Source organism: Chaetodon auriga, chromosome 6 (genome assembly GCF_051107435.1).
Source record: "Chaetodon auriga isolate fChaAug3 chromosome 6, fChaAug3.hap1, whole genome shotgun sequence".
NCBI lineage: Eukaryota > Metazoa > Chordata > Actinopteri > Chaetodontiformes > Chaetodontidae > Chaetodon > Chaetodon auriga.
In genome coordinates, this window is record NC_135079.1 from 5037404 (window position 1) to 5056260 (window position 18857).

Consider the following 18857-nt stretch of genomic DNA (forward strand, 5'->3'; position numbering starts at 1 on the left):
TACATTTGTGACACCACTAGAGTAGATGGAGACTTTGGAAAGTTTGCAATCCAGGCCTTCATCCATGACGTAAAACCTGAGCTGCTACATCAAGAACAAAGCAGGCTTGCCAAATATAGCAAGTTTGCAATATGCATGGCCAGGCTGTCAGGTTGTGAGATGTTAGGTGGCAGGTAGGCCATGTTTTAAAATTTCCAAGGTAGCCTACAGTATGTTTGCTGCATGACCACTCAGTGGGCCTTTCAACTGCAGTCACACATTTCTTTTGATTTTAGAGGGCGTAATAAAAATAAACCTCTATAGCCATGCTAGTGCTCCTGCTAGCCTGTGTTACAGAAACATTAACGTTAGCTGGGTGAGCATGAAAACACAACTTTGCCAACCATAGACCACTAATGGAGCAAAAAATCTCAAGTTTGGCCTGAGTCGCACCAGAGCATAACATCTTAAGCTTACTGTAGATCATCATTACAAACATTGCTGCGTTGAGCTGTATGCTAACATTAGCATGCCTACAGTTAGCAAGTAACAGCTACTGGATGTTAGCATGCTCTCAGTTATCATATTGACATATGCTTACAGTTAGCATCATGCTACGAGCTTAGAGCAAGCATTTTAAGGTTAGCATGTTAGCATACTTACAAATAATGTCAGCACATAGCATAATAAGATGCTAACATTTAATATATTAACATGGTACCGCACTAGCATTAACATTAATGATTAACTGATAAATATGAATGAAGCTGACAGGAATCCAGTGTAGTTTTTGTGGCACCCTGTCATGAATTGAAGTAAACCTCTTATTTGTTATGCTGGACAAATCAATATGCTGGAGATGTGGTATCTGGAGGTCTGGAACCAGACTCAAACTGAAGTTATTTAGGATTTACCTTCTGGGGCCCATAAGTGTCTCAAGGCAATCCATGTCCATACAAAATATGTGTTGGACTGGCTTACTGGACTTACCTGCCATTCATGCAGTGATTCCTAAAATTTGATTCATGTCTCGAATGAATAACCTGCTCAGAAATCTGTTTTGACGCCCTTTAATTGCTGGATTTCTACCTATGAAACACTTTCTCCCATTTTTCTGGTAGTTTCATAAACCACCACTGACTGCTGTGCTCTGAAGGTGCCATACAGTTTTACTTACAGTCCAAACAGGAATGCCAGGATAGAGAGGTGGGATGGGTCACTGACCCATACAAACAGCTACTGTATGTAAACAGCGTCACTCTGTCTGGGTGCGATGCACTTTAAGTTGAGAGGAGTCGAACACGTTGCTACGCCCTCCGGCATCCGGGTGTGAACAGAAGTCCCACTGATTATATGGCCAACAGGTTTTATAAACACGTCCTATTTACACCTGCTGGCCAAATATGAGTGGACATACACACTCACACTCAAGCACACACACACACACACACACACCAGTATTATATGCCTACACCTTCTACCACATACACATTAGATAAATGCACACACACACACTTACAGTGTGGCTGTGCAAACACACCACAGAGACGCATATACACTTGCAACCACACATACTGATATACATACAGGGTTACTTTCCCTGTTACACACAAACACACAGAGTAGATCTGTTTGCGGTGACTGTAGTGATGAAGGTAGTCGCTGTAGAGGCTGATGAAGGAGCTATTTACTGTGTGTTTTTTTACGGTTGGGTTCCACAGGAAGGTGAAAACAAGCTAAATGCCAGGTTTGTTCGTCTGGCTCGGAGAGTTTACTCAGATTTAACAGCTCCAGGGAAAGATGATGTTTCCAGAAAATGAAAAATCTCTGTGTGTGATTCAGTTAGTGCGTACAGTGCAAAGAGCCGTGTACAGTGGCCTAAAATGAAATATCAACGACCCCTGGGCAAAAGTGATAGATTTGCACAAGATGACAATCATTTCTCAGAGACAGATGATTCCAAGTTTTATTTGGCACAGCACAGTACAGCATACTGTATGTTCACATCAGGATTCGGGAAGTCACAACAGAAAATGTGTGTTTGCAATGTTAAAGACATTTTGGTTTATTTGTCAAAAGTTAAGTCCCTACACAAAATCACTTAAATGTTGGCTCCATGTTGAAATTAGAGCATATCCTGTTCACAGCAGGAGCATCCAAATCAACTTAATTCATTTATTTACTTGTAGAAAACGTACAAATCTTTGTGCAAGCGAGGGGTTTCACTTTGAGGCGTCGTCACGCTCACTCATCCTCCGTCATATTCTGTGGTGTGTTTACTGAAGTGTGTGTGTCCATGAGAGTACCAGTGTGTGTGTGTGTGTGTGTGTGTGTGTGTGTGTGTGTGTGTGTGTGTGTGGTTGCCGTTTCAGTGTTTGTGAAGTCAGATATGGACACAAGTATCTGCTCTCTGAGTTGAAGCAATCTTGACCTTAAAAGGTCATGGTCAGCATTTTATAACCTCCTCTTTCATCTCAACCGTTTCCATTTTCTTTCTCCTAATTTAAAAAAAAAAATTCTACTGCCTTCACAGCAAATTTTAACAAGTACATTTCTGTTGATAAGCCCCAGTCACACGAAACTCAACCGGAAACCTCCACAAAGATGTCTGAGGTTTGACAAAAAAATCCATCTGTGTCTTCTTATGTTCAGCTGGCTGTCAAAATCAGTCATGCCCATCTGATACGTAACTCAATAACTGCAACTCACCAGTTAATTACAGATTAACAAGTTACTGACAGATCCTGCTGTTCAGACAATTATAGTGAGAATATTTACAGTGAGGAGCTCATCAGCAAACACTGAATCTTATAAAAGCATGATTCTCACGTCAGGCAGCGCTGACAGAGGGCGGTGATCGCGCTTGAGAAGTCACAACCCCCAACCTTAAAAACTGGGAGAGCATCTTTTACAACAGATGAGCCAATGAGGCTGGACGTGCAGAAAAGCCAGCCCATTCAGTGTCATACTGTAGATCTCACTGGTCACTCAGAATGGTTTCCTTGCCATGTGTCAGCTACAGATGAGGATTGGGGTTCTTTTAATGTTTTTTTTTTTTCTTTTTGTTTTTACTTTTTAAGGTCCGCTGGATTCAAATGATTAGCACAGAAGTGACTGAAGACTCTCAAAAGTGCATGAGTGCTGATTATTTAAATCCAGGTCTGTTGAGGTGACTTTAATCACGTCTTGAACTTGAACTTGAACGTCAATTCACCATCAAATGGATGGAACAGCACAATCATCTCAGTATATCTGATACTGTGGTGGTGTAGTTGATCAGTGGTTCTCAAACTTCAGGTTGTGACACGATAATTTAGACTCTTGGAAGCTGTATCGTCATGGTTTTCCCCCTGCTTTAACTTTTTAAAATTTATGCAACACTGTATTTTTGTACGCCTCTGATGATTTAAATAAAACAAAACCAAACTTCACCTTTCTCCGTATTGTAGATAAGAAGTCTAACATGAACTCATTGCTGTATTTTAAGGGGTCGCAACCAGAAAGTTTGAAAATCACTTTCTTCACCTGTGATGTAAGAAACTGTTTGTTTCACCAGTTTGAAGCACACAATTGTAGTCCTTAGAGTCTAAGACCAAATGGAAGAAATAAAAAACACTAAGAAACACAGATCTAGAAAAATCCCCTAAAAATGAAGCAAATGTTTATCTAACATTGTGTTTTACTTCAGAGAATCCAGCTGCAATCAAGAACACCTTTATTGGGCTGTTTTGGACTTTGTGTGTCAATCTAAAGCCTCTTATTTCACTATTTGACAATTTTATCTACCTCCCATTGTGTGCAGTGCTGGCAACTGTTTGCAGAAAATTTCATAAAATACTGGGTCACAGCTATAAATTAGACAGTATAAATACATAGAAAACTGCCTTTAGAAGGTGCAGAGTGACACTCAAAGATCCAAAATGTCAGTCAATTAAATCATCACTGTCTAAATGTGCTTTAGCGTGTGTGTGTATATATACATGGTAGGGAATGCTATCTTTTTTTGGTCGGGCATTTGCATTGGTGTCCATGCTTCTTTACAAGAGGGGTCCTTTGTGGCTCTCTGTTGTATGTCCTTTCATTCCCGCTCAGAGCAACTTCCTGTGTTCTTGCTGGCTGCTGACCCCTTTACTTCTTCTCCTGAGGGATCTTTTGTGTAGCCTGTTACTGTTGGCGCCGGCTAGGGGAGAAAAGGTACGCATACTGATGACATCATGTGAACATGAGTTGCCAGAAGACTTATAAATTTTCCTGAAGTGACTGGTGTGGCGAAAGGGCTCAAAAGCTATGCGCCATGAGCTGTTCATCAGTGTAATGTTTGAATGTGAGCTCTGCAGGAGGTGTATCTTCTACACAGTCCTCACTGATGCTGAGTTTCACACACATTTCAATCTACGCCCTGTTTCTGTCTTAAATCTCCCTAGTCTGGGTCCATTTCTTGTTCATGGATTAAGTGGAAACATGCACTAGAGAGGTACTACGCAGGTAGCCTGGTGGTTTAAGGCATTGAAGGACTGAAGTGCAACGTTGAGTTTGAGCAGGGACTTTTGTTGCATGTGTATCACATGCTTTGTGTTTAAAATGACTATACTGTAGTTCCACTGAAATATCTTCTTGTCTCATTAATCAATAGGAGATGTAACTCATGCAGTCACCATGTTTATGTTCATTCATTTTCTGGGATATACAGTATATGACAGTGATCATAGTGAGCAGAGGCTTTGCAGTGGAAATGATATAAAGGAGAAGATGATCAAGTCTTGTTTAACGTTCTCAGTGTTGTTCTCACTATCAAAAATCTTCACTGGTGTCATCATTTTTATGGTCTCTATGTATCTCTGTGGCTGCACTGCTTAGTTACATTTTTGAGAGTGCACACGTTAGCTATGATAAAGCCTGCATTTCCTCCATTGAACTCAACATTTGCACCAAATGTTTGTTCATGGTTTTGTCTTTTCTCCTATTATTTTACATCATATCTGGTCCTATTTTGTTTCGGTTGTTTTTGGCTGAGGATGTTAAATTCAGCCACACTTGCACGACTCAAACATTTTTACAATACGGACAGTGAATCCATATCTCAGCATTTCTCTGAAAGCTCACCTTCTGTACATTCCACTTGCGGCTTCTCCCACTGTCCATCTGGCATGCAGCGTATCACAGGCAGGTGGCGCTGCGTGTAGCCTGCGTCACACTGGTAGCGAACTATAGAGTTGACGGGGTAGCGCTCTCTGCTGCTGCCCATTGGCCGACTGTGCTCCACCTCAGGGGGAGCTCCGCACATGGCTGAAAAGCAAGACAGACAACCAATTAAAAAAACCCCAGATCATTAATTAGTAGATAATCCAGCTGTTTGTTGCACATCCAAAGCAAATTTTCCTACCAGAATGCATTCCGACAATCATTTTTAGCCTGAGAGATCATATTCCACCCCAGTAAACCTACCAGGTCCAGTCTTGCAGGTGAAGGGAAGGTGGTAGTTACAGGGTACGTCATTCCACTGTCCACCCTCGTGCCAGATCATCACCACACAATCCTCCCCGGAGTTGAAGTAGTTGTCTGGCTGGTTGGGCCTCCAGTTCTCAAAGGTCTAAGGAAGACACAAAGACTATCAATAAACACATCAAACACACAGACAATGAAGATAGTTGTTGAGCAGCCAAACTCACCAGAGGACTTCCGTCTGTCCAGCGGAACTCATTCTGCACATCTTTGTCATTAAGTCCAATCCACTGGTAGTCCTGACCATTGGCTGTTCAAAGGGTGGAGATAGACATGGATAGGATTGGCATGTGTAGGAAGTGATGGATGAACTGATGAATATTCACTCTCAACAAAAAAATATCCTTTTAATCTTTTTTTTTTACTTTTTTAACCCTTTCCTCACTAAAGTTGAAAGGCCAGTTTCCCTCTACTACAGCCCTCGTTACATGGAGGTTAAAGTCATACCATCCCAGATTCCAGAACGCTGTGTGCACGCCCCAAAGGCAACCAGTCACTGGTGCAGTAACCAGGGCATGAATCCTGATTTATAACCTTTAAAAGTTCAAAATTCTCCCTTTTAATTATTCTGCCCCACCTGTTTCTAACACATTTTGTTAGATATTTTAAGACATATTCAACCTGATGACTACTGCTATGTGCTTTTACATGCAAGATACAAATACACACACGTACACACTTAGAAAACATCACGCTTGCATGCTTTTGAGTTTGACTACACTCAAATGTCATCAAATGCCAGACCAGCTGGACACACACACACACACACACACACACACACACACACACTTACACACTCTGACACTTAGCATCTACTCACAGTTGACAAACTGCTGCTCCTCCTGGGAGGTGATGCTGACCAGGTGGGCGTTGAGCTCCTGACAGCGTTGCTCTGCCTCAGACCAGGTGTCTCTCTCCCCAAAGTGGAGGTAACAGCTGCCCATGAACTCCAACCAGCCCTCGGCACAACCCTGCACAGCTATACACGAACAAACACATCACAACACATTTGAAAACACAGAAAAGATGGAGTTTATACATTGGTACCACACTTCCGCTGGTTTTTCAGCTGAATGGCATCTCTGTCATAGCAGTTTGGTGACTCACGTGTTGCGCAGTCTTCACCAGTGAAACCATGAGGACATTGACACACAGCGAGCTCTCCCTGCACAGAGCAGGTCCCTGAACTGCAGGGGTTTGGATCACAGGGGTCTGCAGAGGCTGATAGCAGAGAGAAAGAGACTTTACTTTATGATAGTTATGACACATTGGACATGTTTCATGATATCAGCAGAGTCACAGCAACTTAAACACCTAAAGTACATACCTTCCAGTACTTCAGGCTGCTCCACAACAGCAGGGGTCTCTAATGACACTGATGGTGCTGTGGTTGGGTTGGTGTAGGCTGCATCTGGAGTCACTACATAGACTGTAGGTCCTGCACGCCCCTCCTGACTCTCCTCTCCATGTCCTGATTGGCCAAGACTGTCAATGTACTCAGTGTAAGTAATCTGAGAACCAGGCGGTAGGGCGACAGAAAGCCTTTCTACGGTTGGCTTTTCATGGGAGGCTCCACTTCCTGAGAGATGCAAGCTTTGGTCTGAAGTGCCACTGAATTCATGGTGGATCCCTGACCCACTTCCTTCCCCGCTTACCTCCACAACCCCCCGACCCTGTTCAGGGTGGCGTATCAGTGGCGGTACGGTCACTTCGATCATGTCATTGTCTGTTAGGTAGATGACATCACCACGATGCTGGAAAGAGTCCCCAGAAGCAGAGCCACTGCCTGAGACACCAGATGGAAAACCACTTGGTAAGCCACTGTGGAACCCTGATCCAAAGGGCCGATATCCAGACACCTCCTGCTCGCCAGACTGCTGGATGGTTAGATCGACGGCACTGTGGTCAACAAACGAGATGCCAGAAAATCCACCAGAGCCTGACCCGGACATACCTCCTGATCCGGACAAACTTGACTCCCAGAAAGCTCCACTGATATCAATGGTGCCCTGGCCTGCCTCCTGCTCAGTGGTTCTTTGGTGTTTCAACACCTCCACCATCTTCCCATCCACCATGATGATCACTGTGTCTCCACCGCTACCACTGATGTCCCCACTTCCACTAGTAAAACCTGATCCTGATACACCGAAGCCAGAGTGTTGTCTGTCAAAGCCCTCCCCAGATCCAGATGCACTGCCCACTTCTCCAGATGTGAGGATGACAGCACTTCCCCCTTCTGCCTCCTGAGGACCTCCAGAGGCAGAATGATCTCCAGAGAAGACGTCAGTGTGTCCACTGAAGATGACGTCCTGTCCTGAACCAGAGGCGTCACCGCTGATGCCGGAGCCGCTGGACTCCCCTGAGATCTCCCCGCTGCCTGAATGATCGGCTGAATGATCAGCTGAACCAGAGCCAGACACATCAACAGGAGCTGGAGGTAAAATGGGTCTCACTGGGGGAAATATTAAGAATCCAGTCAAAAGTATATCAGATACTTTATGTCGTGTTTAGCAAAGTGAAAAATAGCTTCATTGAAATAACATAACTGTGGCCATGTTTGCAGAAAAGACACTTCTCATGCACACAGTTATCTCCAGCCTTCTTACCAGGAGGTGCAACTTGGTGAGTTGTGATGGTTGTCTTGCTGATAATTTCCTCTGTTTCAGTAATATTTACAGCAGTTTCAGTTTCATTGTAGAGTACAGTAGTTTCAACTAAAAATATATCAAGCAAACAAAACAAAACTGAGATGATGAAAATGCACAGAAACATCAGTGATGATATTAATTAACAAACTACTTTGCCAAATCTAGGATCATGTATTCTGAGACCAAGCCAGTGTGATAACATGCACTTAAGAGAGCAGATTTCATGCATCTGGCTCACCTGTGGGAGCAAAGTGATCAGTTGTGACTGTTGTCTTGTTGATAACATCCACCGTCACTATCGTCACATTCACACTGGTTTCAACGTGAACATCAGGAACTTCAGCTGAAATGGATGAAATCAGATAACAGATTAGTTAGAAATTAATTGACTTTGACAGAAACAGCCTTGGGAGACCAAGAAATACACTGCTGTTGCTGCTGCTGCTGCTGCTGCTGCTGCTGCTGCTGCTGCTGTTCGGCAGTGGCAGCCATCAATAGCTAGAAATCATGTCACTATCTAGCTATGAAAATCTTTGGTCTGTGATCACTTTATTCCAAAGAATATTTCAAAATGATAGGAGAGGCATAACATCTAATGTGAATATGAGTTTGGCTGTAAGGAGTACCATTTGAGAGACAGTTTGTAGTTGTACACTGAAGTCTCAATGTGTCTCATCATAGAGTATCTATGGTAATTTCCCATGTCTCACAATTCCTACCTTTAAAACAGTAGGCGTCGTAGCGTGAGTGCTCATCAGGAAATCCTGTCTGGTTGGGGTAAGCGTAGATGATGTGGACGCCAACCTGCCCGCCTCCACAGTGGGACCTGGGGGTTGTGATGGGAAAGCGGACGCTGCGGTCCATCAGCCAGCCTGGACGGCACTTGTCAAGCCCTTGGCTCCAAGCAGCATACAGCTGCCCAGTGGTGGCCAAGGTGGTGTTGAGTTTCTGGCAGTGCTGCACAGCCTCCTCGTAGGAGAAGCTGTCATAGTCACTGGTGAAGAAGACCTCACCTGGGAGAGTGACAGAAGCATTCACTAACATTCAGAAGAGTTCAAACAGGTGGGTAGATAGATGGATATAGATAGATGCATGGCTTAAAATGTAAATTCTAGTAATTCTGAGTGTGTGACTGGCATCCTCACCTTTCAGACGTTCCACATAACAAAATACGTCATAATGTTCGCTGGCTGGCCTCAAACCGTACGATCTGACTCCTGGAAGGTTTGGCAGGTTACCAGCACAATTATCTCTGGGTGACACGATGGGATACCTGAGCATGAAAGGGGATGTTTGTACAGTATATTGATACTGTGACATAATATCTGAATACGCTGAACTATTCAAAATCTGTCATCAAGTTAAATCAAGTGGAAGTGGAAAATCAACTGTTTGCATACTACGGGAAGCATATTGAGTGTTTTGATATATTCTCTCTATTCAGTGTCTCTAGCTCACCTAACGGTCTGGTCGCGGAGCCAGCCAGCGTCACATTGGTGCAGGCCTTTCTCGAAGGCTGCCTGAAGCTGCTGCGGGCTGGCAATGACGGCCCCAATATTTTGGCAGGCCAGCTGAGCCTCCAGAAAGGTCAGAGTGTACCGACCAGTGATGGGTCGGTAGTGGAACACCACACCTGGGAAATGAGACGGAGGGAAGAAAAGAAGCACAAGACAGAGGGAAGGTAAAAAGTTTTGTTTTATGTTATTTTTCTTCATGCTCAGCCTACTTTGTTCAGTCATCTTGATTTGCTCATTATGCATTTTCTCACTGTGGTCATTTATTGGCTGCACTGTGATTCTGTAATGTCAGATTAGCCAATGACAGCAATGATGATGTCATTGGAATGGATCAACATGATTGTCCAGGGCTGTTTGAAATGTGGTCAAACCATTATCATCCTATTACTGTTATCCTTCAGTATCCTTGCAAAGATGCAAAGGTGAACACTTTGTCTCATTTGGGGAAGCGGTGAAGGTTCAGTCCTCTATCTTTCAGTCCTCACCAAAGGCTACAGCTTTGTAAGCCACATTCTTCAGAAGAGGCATCCCCAAAGCCAGTTGTCTTTTTGCTTTGTGCTGCTCTAAAGTGTATTCTCACAGTTCAAAGAAATATTCAAAAAGGTTTTGCTATTGATCAAGTACATCTCTAACTTACCTGTGGGAGCCATTTCAGTATCTATGCCTGTCAGATCAAGTCCAGGCTCACGCACCACAGGGGTCACTTTCACGTATGTGTCTGTCACACTGGGTGGGACGGGCAGTGGAACGAGGGTATCGACCTCTCCACCTACAATCTCCTCACCCCCAGGTCGGGGGGTGAGGCCTGGGTACACACCAGGGGCGGGTGTTATGCGGATGATGTCTGGGAAAGGAGTGGTCCTCATGGGCACTGCACCTTCATCCTCAGCAGCTGAGGAGACAAGATTACTGATATTATTGACTAACACAAGGTTAATGTTGATGGTTCCAATCAGCAACAATGCCAGAAATTCTTAAAGTCTTAAAGAAGCAATCCACCCCAAAACAGCTATGAGTTATTTTGTCAACAAAGAGTAGATCTTCTTAAGTCTTCATGATGTGTTTACCTTGGAAACAGATAGCATCATAGTGAGAGTCTGGGTAAGGGTATCCTGTCTGGTTGGGGAACAGGTAGATGGTTCTCACTCCCAGGAGACCCCCTCCACACTGAGGCCTGGCGATGTTGATGGGGTAACGTACACTCCTGTCAGCCAACCAGCCAGCGTTACACACATCCATGCCGGCCTTCCAGGCCAGGTAAAGCTCTCCAGTGGTAGCAAGCCGAGCACCAAGCTTGGCACACTGATCTCCTGCCTCATAGAAAGTAAACTTCTCCACAGACATGGAGTAGAAGACTCTGCCTGGGAGGAGAGAGGAGGGAGGACAGACACACTGACATGACAGTCCACAGGTGTGTGTGTAGTATTACAGCTTTCATGTGGATCAGTAGCTTTTGTTGCTACCCTCGTTAGATGCGTGTACCTGACATCTTCTCAGCAAAACAGTACACATCGTAGGTCTCGTTGACATCTCTCACGCCATAGGTTCTCACGCCAGGGAAGTTCTCCTTGTCTCCATAGCAACGCTCTCGTGGCTCCTGGATGGGATACCTTGAGAGGTCAAGAGAGGTCAGTCAGCAGATGGACTTAGATGAAAAGTCTGTAATAGCATTAATTATTTTACTGTGCTATTTATTGCTAAACTGTTGGCATGTTTGACATTTGTTTATTTTATATTGATGCTGTAAAAGTAGGCAGGAATTGAGCGTCTCTCTTCCTCTGAGGAGACATAGTCTGAAAGTGTGCACATTTACATTTATTACATCTTATCCTTTTCTCTCACAGTGAATTTTTCACCCTGCTTCCAAATGTGCCCATTCAGAACAACTATTAAAAAAACATGTCATACAAACTACTTCATTAACGAGTTCTCCAGCCTTGACTAATGCAGCACAGTGACTCAGTGGTTTTATCATGTCATCAGCAGCAAAAAGAGCTTAGGTTTTAATCTGCTGGCCAGCCTGTGCTCTCTGCCTGGAATTTACATGCTCTGTATTGGGACTTGTGAATGCATGATGGATGGATGGATGAATGAATGGATGGATGGATGGATGGATGGACGCTACCTAACAGTCTGATCAGAGAGCCATCCAGCATCACATTGGTGGTATCCATCATCGTAAGCAGCCTGGAGCTGTGCTGGAGTGGCGATGGTGGCACTGTTCTGGATACAGGCTGCCTTGGCCTTCTCAAACGTCAGGGTGTAGCGGGTTGAGATGGCTCGGTAGTGGAACACAATACCTGTGAGATACAGAAAGTGAGCGGGAGACAGGAGAACTGATGAAATATCTTTGAAATCATTATGATACTTAGTTTATGTGAAGCATCCTTGTTTGTACCCAACCAAACACCAAACACTAAATGAGTCAAGGTGTCTGAACCTGCAACCAACAGAACGATTGGCACAGAATTTTGGTTTTGATATAACTTTTCTTCCAGACCTCCTTGATCTTTAATATTACATACTGGGCTGTACATGTGCACAAAGAGCTTTGTTGTTGTAGAACATATAGTATAGTTAATAAAGTTCTGGCAACACTTGGATTTTGCTGCAAAGAGGCCAAATATCACTAAAAAGATTAAAAAATATTTGTAGGAGTCTTTGTAGAAGTCTTTTTTTGAGGCATCAAAAACACTGATGGAAGTTTAACTACTATGCAGCGAGTAGACAGTGACCTTTATAGTGAACTAAATTGAATGAAACTATTAATGGTCCTGTGTTTCTTACCCTGAACCTGGATGTCCACGGTGTCATAGTTGTCGTCGATGCTGTGCATCACCTCACAGCGGTAGGTGCCAGAATCTTTGGACCTCAGCTCTGTTATCTCCATGGTGGCGTCAGTGGGCACCAGTGGGTAGTTGATCATCGTCACTCTGTCCAAATACTCTGTATCCACGTGAACTTCTCCCTCTGACGCCACCAGGATCGTGGTCATTTTCTCCTTGGTGACGTAGGTCCATTTGATGCGGTGGGAGAGCGGGGCGATGGTCGGGGCTCCGGGGTCGTTGACTGTGTTGTCCTGGAAGTAGCACGGTACCACTACCTTACTGCCCAGCAGAGGACGAAGAGGCATTTCCAAAGGAATGCTGACACGCAATGTCCCATCTAAGTCTACGATAAAGACAGGTCATTAATGAAGGTGAGATTCAACGATTGCTACTGTAGATTTGAACAGTCGGTGTACACTTACCTTCATGGTCTTCAAACAGTATTGTTGCCGAGATGAGGGGCAAGGACACACACAGCAGAAGCAGGGGGCTCATCGTTGCCTGAAAAATATCCAATGGACAATGGAATCAAATTTGTGTGGACGAGATACTGTAATTAATGACAGGCAGAGCTCGGAGCTACTTCCAGTCATTTTAATGTTCTTAGTGATATTTGGCCTCTTTAAGCTCTTCATCACTTACTGATCACTGAACATTAGTATAATCAAACAAAAAAGTAAAAGTGAGTTTATGGAGGAAATGTAAAATGCTACAAACTCTCTACCTCCTCTAGCAGGAATACTCATTGAATGAACAGTGAAGTAAGTGTTAGAATGAATAAACGGGTTTATTATCATTTCCTCTACCCCTGAATGCCACTGCGTATTTTCCTAACTCCTGTACGCTTGCATTCATACTCGTGTTATCCAGGATATTCCATGCATTTGGTCATTACCTCATTAGCTAAAATGGAAATACGACGTCAAGAGTCTCTAGTATCATTTGGAAATACCAAGCATGCCCGGTGAGTAATGAAAGTGCCTCTGTCTCTGAGCACAGGAAATGTCTTTAGTACTAAAATAAGTTTAGGCTAAGAGGTATGATTCATTCTTTTCAAATGCTTTTCCATTTGTTGAAAACTAATGAAGAAATGTTGAAATGAGGCTATTTTTCCACTTTATAAGCAGTCCTTTCAGTGCATGTCCTTGTCTCTTTGTGTGTCTGCATACAGTATATTGTTAGTGTCTGTGCGTGTGTGGAAATACAAGCTGTTGTCATATTGTTTTCAGTATAAATCTCCGTGGTTACAGTGAGAGTACATCTGTTTGCCAAAATAATTTGCCCAGTCCTTGGCATTAGCTATACTGTATTCTGTACTGTACTGCTAATTACAAATTCTAGCATGCTAACATGCCAGTCTAAGGTGGTGAACATGGTTAAACATACTTGCTAAACACCAGTATGCTAGCATTGTCATTCTGAGCATGTTAGCATGTTCGTGTAGCATTTAGCTCAAAGCACCATCGACAGCACGGCTGTAGACTTTTAGTCTGGCTTCATTTTTTTAGTTCACTGTAAATTTTCGTTTAAAGGCCAATGATCGATAAAGACATGGACAAAGTAACTATTGGACCCCTATGGTCTAAAAGCTGCTTCTGATGGTTTTTCCTGCCAAGAAAACATTTTTTTTTTCCATTTATATTTTGGTCACAAAAGTCAAATTTCATAATAAATATGATTAAATATTAGCAACCAGCAACTTCAATCTAAAACCCTCAGCTCCGCTATCACAAACCCACATCTGTCAAACCCTGATTACCACATTGCTTATTTTCCCTCCACTTTCCACTGCTGTGACGTGCAGCACCGTCAGACATACCGAACCGTTGCAAGTCCCAACTGAACCCTCATTGTGCTGCATTCACAAGCCCCCCGCTTGGCTGCGGAAAGCACCCAGTTCATTCCAAACAGCCTCACAGAGACATTCACCACCAATAAGCCTGAAACTCACAGTCACAAAGCATTTGCAGCGGCTGATCTGAGGTTGGCAGCCTGGTGAAAACTGCAGTGACCTTTATCTTAAAAATGCGATACATTTACTGTAAATACACTGCTAATAATGCATGACAGCTCTATGCAAAGACATTCATGTCTACTGTACGTCAGTGTTTGTGTGCGTGGGCTGCATTCTCACAGTTGCACAGATCCAGGACATACGGTACAGTAGGACTAATATTTGCCCTGCTGTCTAAGATCTCTCTGAGAGTGAATGTTGGCCCAGTTTGGGAGGAAACACAAAATACCACACAGGATATGTAGACAGATGGACAAATCCACCCTGGAATAATCACACACTCTTATTCTCTTATTATCAGGATGTGATGTTCAGTCCACCCCTGGAAGATTTCTGCGATGACATATTGTATCTCATTTTTTGGTATTCTCAACCTTTGGAGCCGTTTCATGACTTTCCTGGCTTTGTCTGACTTTTTCACGATCATAGCATAACTTTGTGTGGCTTATTCTCCTCTGGAGTATTACCGCATCACAATTTTCCCCCAAATCACTTTCCAACAGCAAACTCCCATGAACTTCTTCTTTAACACACTGCTTATGCATGTGCCGCAGGAATAAAAGTGAGCTAATACGACAAAACCTTTTAGCGGCTTTTGAAGTCTATTGCTAGTGAAGAAGTAGTTTTCTCTCCATCTGCAAGGATGGATTTCTTCTTGTATGATTGGTGAAAATCAGTTCACAATTTTGAGTCAAGAATGGAATCTCATCTCTGTGATTTTAAGGGATATACACCTAAACGCATGAATACATTTTTTTAGTGGAAAAATGTTATTCTGTTGCAGCTGGATGTCAACTGTCTCACCATAATATCACACTAACATCTAAAACAATCAAGCAATACAACAAAAGTAATGAATGCTGAGCCCCGGTGGTTTAACTTCTCACCTTGCTGCAGTGATGTAAAATGTACTCCAGGGTGTGTCAGTACAATGTGACATCACTGCTGGGCGTGGTCACAGGTGCAACACAGCACACGTCTGGCTTGTAGTAAAGTAGTAAGTTATTGTAAAAATGTCGAAATGAAGTGATAATAGGTAGATGTAGAAATAAAAAGGTAATTTGTTATATTTTTCTGGCTGGGCTTTTGCCTTTTTTGCATGACTTTATGATGCCATATGTCACAGCCAAGGTGGGCCTCCTAAAAATGGATAAAGGCAGCAAGAAGCAGCTACACTGTACTCACAATGTATTAACACAGAGAACGCCAGCAGAAACTCTCGCCAAGCCAACCAAAACCTTGACTCCTTATTGCTTACTGTCCGATCATTGAGCAGATCCTCAGCTCTCTTTAAATGCATCATTGACACTGTGGCCTCTGCATAATGTGGACTAGCATTCGTGAGCTAGCCACGCCAGCCCAGGTCGGCCCTCTCTCCACAGTGTGCCCATTCAGTCGGTGGGGTGGCTCCTGTTCCCATGTTCGGCTGCTGTGGTATGTTCCGCTCCCAGCTGAGGTGGAGGGCAATAAGGCCTTGGTCTGTTCCAGCAACGGACAGGGGCAGGGCCTCGGGGGTGCGACCTTGCCAAGGTAAACACAAGGCGGGCATCCAGGGGAGCCCCCCCTCCCACCATCACCACCTCCCCCCTCCACCCACTCTCCTCCAACCCTCCAGAGTCCCACAGCAGAGGAACAGAGTTGACATTGATACTGCGCTCACACAGAAACACAGACCAACACTCATAGATCACCAGGGGGATGTGTGGGAGCGCACGTCCGATGCCCCTGTACAGAAAACGCACTGCGTGTGTACACATGTCAGGCCCGACACGTACTGTACGGCCTGTGTTTGAGAACACACACAGACTCTTGTGGGGTGAAACGGAAAAATTCATATTCACAGGTGCGTAAGGGTGCGAGAGCACATGCCCACATACTCAGCAGTCTGTGATCAAAGACATGTTTGAGCAGCATGTGCACATAAGTTAAACATGTCAAACATTCAGTCGAACAAGACTGAAGTCGCACATGTTAATTTACTGACTTAGACATTATAAGTGTAAAGATATTCGCTTTAGATGAAGCCTTTGTTTTTTTGATTTCCAACATCTGAAAATTACAATTCACACCATCCACTCACACAGCCTGATGTTACCATAGTAACAGGATGTCACTCTTGACAATAGTTTCCTTTTTTTCCTATTCCTATATAGTAATGATGTTTTCCCAATAATCATACATACAAACTAAAATAAAAATGTCCCTTCTTTCCCAGACAGACTCAACTTCTGGCACCAGGTTGCAAACTGATGCTATGAGGGTGTGACAGCGTGTGTTTCCATTTTTTACAGCAGGGAAACTCTACTGTCCCGCTTTACACAGTACATATAAAGATGTGTTGCACATTTTCTTATCTTATTCCACATAATGCCATCAGTGGTTCCCAGCCTGGATGTCGGACCCCCACCAGGGGTCGCTTTATAAATCTGAGGAGTTGCAAGATGATAGCAAGACAGGAAATATGAATTTCAGCTCCACAAAATAGATTTTTTTTTCAAATTCTTGCTGTGCTTCTTTTGAATTATTACATAATTTCACTCTTCAGGCCTTTAATGATGTAGGAAAAAATAAATAAGGAAAAATTCCTCTTTGATCGAAGTAGTTAAAATTAGCAGACAATAGATACGCAACCAGTGACGACAGGTAACGAGTGGACATTGCTTCGTTTTCAAGGTGTCACAAGCCATGAAGACCACAAATCATTGAGAAAAGAGACAACTTTATGACACACTACGATGTAATGAAGTCAGATCGTCAGTTAATTAGATGCAAGTTCATACATTCCGTTTTCCATCCAGAGAAGCCATTCAGAACGCAAACTGATCAATAAATATGATTCATTTCCACATTCCACATGGGAATGCAACCATTTCCTGCTCTTGAAACTCAATTAATCAACTTTACCCACATTACAGGTTTGAAATCCCCGTTGAAATCACAGCATAAACTGACAAAGCGCAGTGAAATAAACCAACAAATAGACCGTCGACAGTCAGTTGTTTGTTAAGAGATGCTGATTCCATTAACACCTCACCACTCAACTCAGCAAAACTCAGAAACCACACCAGACTTCCAGCAAATAAATCATCACTCCCACAGCACAATGTGCACAAACACTGGCCCAAAGGATCTATCCACATTTTAGTTTCATCTTACTTATTATCCAGTAGATCAGAGCAGCTTGATACTGACAAAAAAAACTTCAGTTACCTTTGCTTTGACAGTACCTCAAACCAAATACCTGTCCCCCAAGCAGAGGACGAAGAAGAAGTGTCAAAGTATCCCCTAAAACCCCCTCACAGTATTCCTCATTCGGGACTCCAGCGGTGAGTCGTAAACGTACCGTTGATGCTCCAAAGCTCCCAGTGCCAGCGACTCCAGGGGCCTCTTGCTCCTGCCTGTGTAGGAGAGCAGAAAGAAGCTTTATTCAAACTCTACCAGACATTTAGATGTTGGAAAGAGAGAGGGAGGGAGAGAGAGAGAGAGAGGGAGAGAGAGAGAGGGAGAGAGAGATGTGGTCCACTCCTGCCAGTTGGTGAGGTCATCCAAACAGCCCTGAATATCAAAGCTGAAGCACAGAATCAGACAAAAACTTTAAAAACAGATGAAGAAAGGGAACGTGCTGCCTCTGGCCAGTGTCAGATTATCTAAGTCTTTGTGCAGTAATTTGTCTAAATGAAGGTCGATGATGCAAAACACAGTATATAAACTATTTAATGTAGTTCCCAAACCTCCTCCTACATACACATCCACACACATATGGTGGAGGGTGGGTCTTTGCTCTAACCTGTTGCACTTGCAGTAAAACCAATACATCTCATCTCTTATGGCGGCTGATTGAGCAGCACACTCATTAGCACCACTGATTAATGCAACCTCTTGTGTTTTGCTTTAAAGCTGAAGAGGATTTGCAAGACTGGTGTCTTTCAGTCTTTGTTGTAGCAGATAGGAATCTTACAGCAGGCACTTTCAGTTTCCCTGCATGGGTTCAATAAACGTCTCTCTTATCTAATGTTATGTTATGCTTTATTTGTGCAGTCTGAAATCAAAGAGTAAATGAAATGGATCATTATTTCCAGCATATAGTCTCCTCCTTCTGTCTTGTCTCACCCTGATTCCTGTTGTCTGTAGCTGTGTGTGAAGTTACTACAGGGAGGTGTCCTGATGTACAAGAGTTATAGAAATCTATCACTTAAGAAACTGCTGTTGGTCTCATACAATGACCACACATGACTGTGTTCAAAACATCATTCAGTTTCTTTTGTAGTCAGTTTGAATTAAGTCTGTTACATCAGCCAGAGTTAACTGAACTGTTGCTGTGGTGACTTACAATTTCTAATCCTCTGAATTACAATGGCGATCCTCCTAA

At 43.4% G+C, this 18857-nt stretch overlaps 1 protein-coding gene across 1 annotated transcript; it reads right to left on the reverse strand.

Annotated features, from left to right (window-relative positions):
• Window positions 1–1937: 1937 nt before the first annotated feature.
• acanb (aggrecan b) lies at window positions 1938–17878 on the reverse strand. The gene is made up of 19 exons (XM_076732000.1): window positions 17832–17878; window positions 12897–12975; window positions 12434–12817; window positions 11772–11946; window positions 11129–11256; window positions 10714–11007; window positions 10284–10538; window positions 9588–9762; window positions 9275–9402; window positions 8849–9142; window positions 8368–8472; window positions 8088–8195; window positions 6809–7933; window positions 6589–6702; window positions 6302–6460; window positions 5649–5731; window positions 5425–5569; window positions 5083–5265; window positions 1938–4159 (listed from the first exon to the last, which is right to left on the reverse strand). Exons 2-19 carry the CDS (start codon window positions 12967–12969, stop codon window positions 4068–4070), a joined length of 4020 nt encoding a protein of 1339 aa, XP_076588115.1. The 5' UTR covers window positions 12970–12975; window positions 17832–17878; the 3' UTR covers window positions 1938–4067.
• Window positions 17879–18857: the final 979 nt, after the last annotated feature.

Bases quoted from the DNA above. Each gene is read 5' to 3' on its own strand.
- acanb (XM_076732000.1), bottom strand. From the start codon at position 12,969: ATGAGCCCCCTGCTTCTGCTGTGTGTGTCCTTGCCCCTCATCTCGGCA. The intron at 10,539-10,713 runs GTAAACACATCA...TTGTCTCCTCAG, and splicing joins TGATGCTATCTGTTTCCAAG to CTGCTGAGGATGAAGGTGCA. The intron at 8,473-8,848 runs GTAGGAATTGTG...CATCCATTTCAG, and splicing joins CGACGCCTACTGTTTTAAAG to CTGAAGTTCCTGATGTTCAC.